At 62.9% G+C, this 2,306-nt stretch overlaps 1 protein-coding gene across 1 annotated transcript in view; it reads right to left on the minus strand.

Annotated features, from left to right (window-relative positions):
• ZFPM1 (zinc finger protein, FOG family member 1) overlaps positions 1-2,306 on the minus strand; it is a 42,538-nt gene that overhangs the window by 4,682 nt on the left and 35,550 nt on the right. Inside the window, 2 exon segments of the mRNA XM_019471525.1 lie at positions 286-369; positions 2,193-2,303. Of these exon segments, the coding sequence (XP_019327070.1) occupies positions 286-369; positions 2,193-2,303 (195 nt within the window).

The following is a 2,306-nucleotide window of genomic DNA, read 5'->3' on the forward strand; positions in this document are numbered from 1 at the left end:
TGCCTGATCCTCTGATGGCTGCCGCGGTAACGATATGAAATCTAATTATTCGTCCCAATATTTCTAAACCCTCCAACTCAGCCTGACAGTCGCAGCCGGTTGAGGCCTTATCGCCGCCAGGAGCCAAGTGCCGGCAGCGTGATAAACCCCACGCACATGCGCTTGCACACGCGTGCGAACGCCCGGGGGGGGAACAACCCTCCAACTCAGCCTGACAGTCGCAGCCGGTTGAGGCCTTATCGCCGCCAGGAGCCAAGTGCCGGCAGCGTGATAAACCCCACGCACATGCGCTTGCACACGCGTGTGCACGCCCCGTGGGTGCACAGACAGCGCCCGCACGCTGCTGTTGCTGCGGGAGCCCGCCTGCCCCTGCGGAGAGCAGGTTGGAAATGGGGCTGGGGGCTTAGGGACACCCCTGCATAGGACGTGCTGGTGGCACATGGGCTGAGCTCCCTCGGGGACCGCAGTGGCCCCCTCCATGTCCCGTGCCGGGGCTGGGAGGGAGAGGAGGGTCTCTGCGGAGCTTTTGCAGATTTGCTCCGTTCATGGGGGGACCTGTGGGTGCCCCCTGACGGAAGGAGGCCCTTGCGGTGCCCAGGAGCCCTGCAGCACCCCAGGGTGCTCCCAGCACCCCAAGGGCTCTCCCAGCACCCCAGGGCGCCCGCCCTGGCTCCCCTCAGCGGCCCCAGCCCCCATGGTGAGCCCTTCCTTGTTCTCCCTGGAACAAAGAGGTCAGTGTCTCCGCTCTGCACCGGCCTGATAACCATCGGAAACCCTATCTGCTCCGCATCCGCCAGGACAGTGTTATCGGGGGTGGCCCTGTGCCCTCGCTGTCCCCCCCCGCCCCCCCGTGGGCACCACCCCGGGGCCGGGCAGCTGGGGGAGACATGGGGCAGGGATGGAGTGGGGGGACAGCCACAGGGCGAGCCAGCACGTGGGGCTCCCCGGTCCCTTGGCACCCCTGGGCTGGTGCTGCCGGAGGGTCTGCACACCCTCCCGAGCAAGGCTGTTTTGGGGGAGCCCCATGGGACCAGCTGGGGGGGGGCAGGCAGGCATCTTCCTCCTCCTCCTTCTTCTCCTTCTCCTCCATCAGTGCAGTGATGGGCACGCGCGATGCTCCATGCCACAGAGGCATTAAATCCTCCCAGTGTTCTCATTTCCCACTAAAACCCCAGGATGGGATAATGTCCCATGTGAAGACGAAGAGCAGAGCTGGGCAGGATTTGGGGGAGACCCCCTGCACGCCTCCGCCCTCCCCCCCCACCATTTAGACAATAAATGAAGTATCAGAAAAAAGCTGCGCATATCTTTAAGAAATCAATCATCCTGTACCGGGTGTCTGGACACACGGCGCCAACCGGGAGATAGGGAGCCAAACTGGGCAGATAAGGGTTAATCAAGGATTTAATTCGGCAAAGATAAACGGGTCTGAGCTAAAAAAAAAAAAAAAAAGAAAAAAAAAAAAAAAAAAAAGAAAAAAAAAGAAAAAAAAAAGAAAAAAGAGCGAGGGAGGGAGGAGGAGGAGGAGGTGGGGATGGAGCCCGGGCGAGATTCTCCGGCCTCAAAGACCCTGGCCTGGAGCTGCCTGCGTGCGGCTCCAGGGGGGATGCAGGGGGAAGGATGCGCCTGGAATGCGAGGCTCCAGCGCCTACAGCACCCCCATGTGCACACGCACCCCCCCTCCATGTGCACACCCATGCACACGTACGCACCGATGCTCACCCCGGCGCATCGTGCGGCCGATGGCGTGCTCCTGCCACTGAGAGCCACCAGCTCCGCAGTGCCCCGTGCTGCCTCCTCTCCCACCCCTTCACCACGGGCTGCGGAGCCCTGGCGCTTTCCAGGCACAACCGGAGTCCCCTGGGAGCAAATTTGGGGTGGGAAACCCAGATCCCATCTCCTCTGCGAGGACACACGTGCCACCGAGCAGCCTGCTTGCCCGCAGCCACGTGCAGGAGGGGACAGGAGGGGATGGCCAGCATCCTGTCCCCACTGCGATGCTCCGATCTTGGGGCAGTGGGCAGCGTATGGCAGGGAGACCTCCTGGGCACCCAAACTGGGCGATTCCTGGGGGGTCAGGAGCTCAGGCAGGGAAAATCCCTCCCAAACCGACTCCTCTCCCCAAACAACTCGTTTCCTTGGGACTTTCCTCGCCAGTGTCCCCAGCAGCCCGTGGCAGCACTGCTCCTTACCATCTCGCCGTGCCCTGGCGATGCCGGCTCGCTGTGGATGCTGCCCTGGAAGGGTCCCCAGGAGAAGCCCTCGGGGAGGCTCCTGCGGGTTCGCACCCGCCTCTCCCCCTCCTG

This window comes from Aptenodytes forsteri, unplaced genomic scaffold (assembly GCF_000699145.1).
Source record: "Aptenodytes forsteri isolate BGI_AS27 unplaced genomic scaffold, ASM69914v1 Scaffold50, whole genome shotgun sequence".
NCBI classification, from domain to species: Eukaryota; Metazoa; Chordata; class Aves; order Sphenisciformes; family Spheniscidae; genus Aptenodytes; species Aptenodytes forsteri.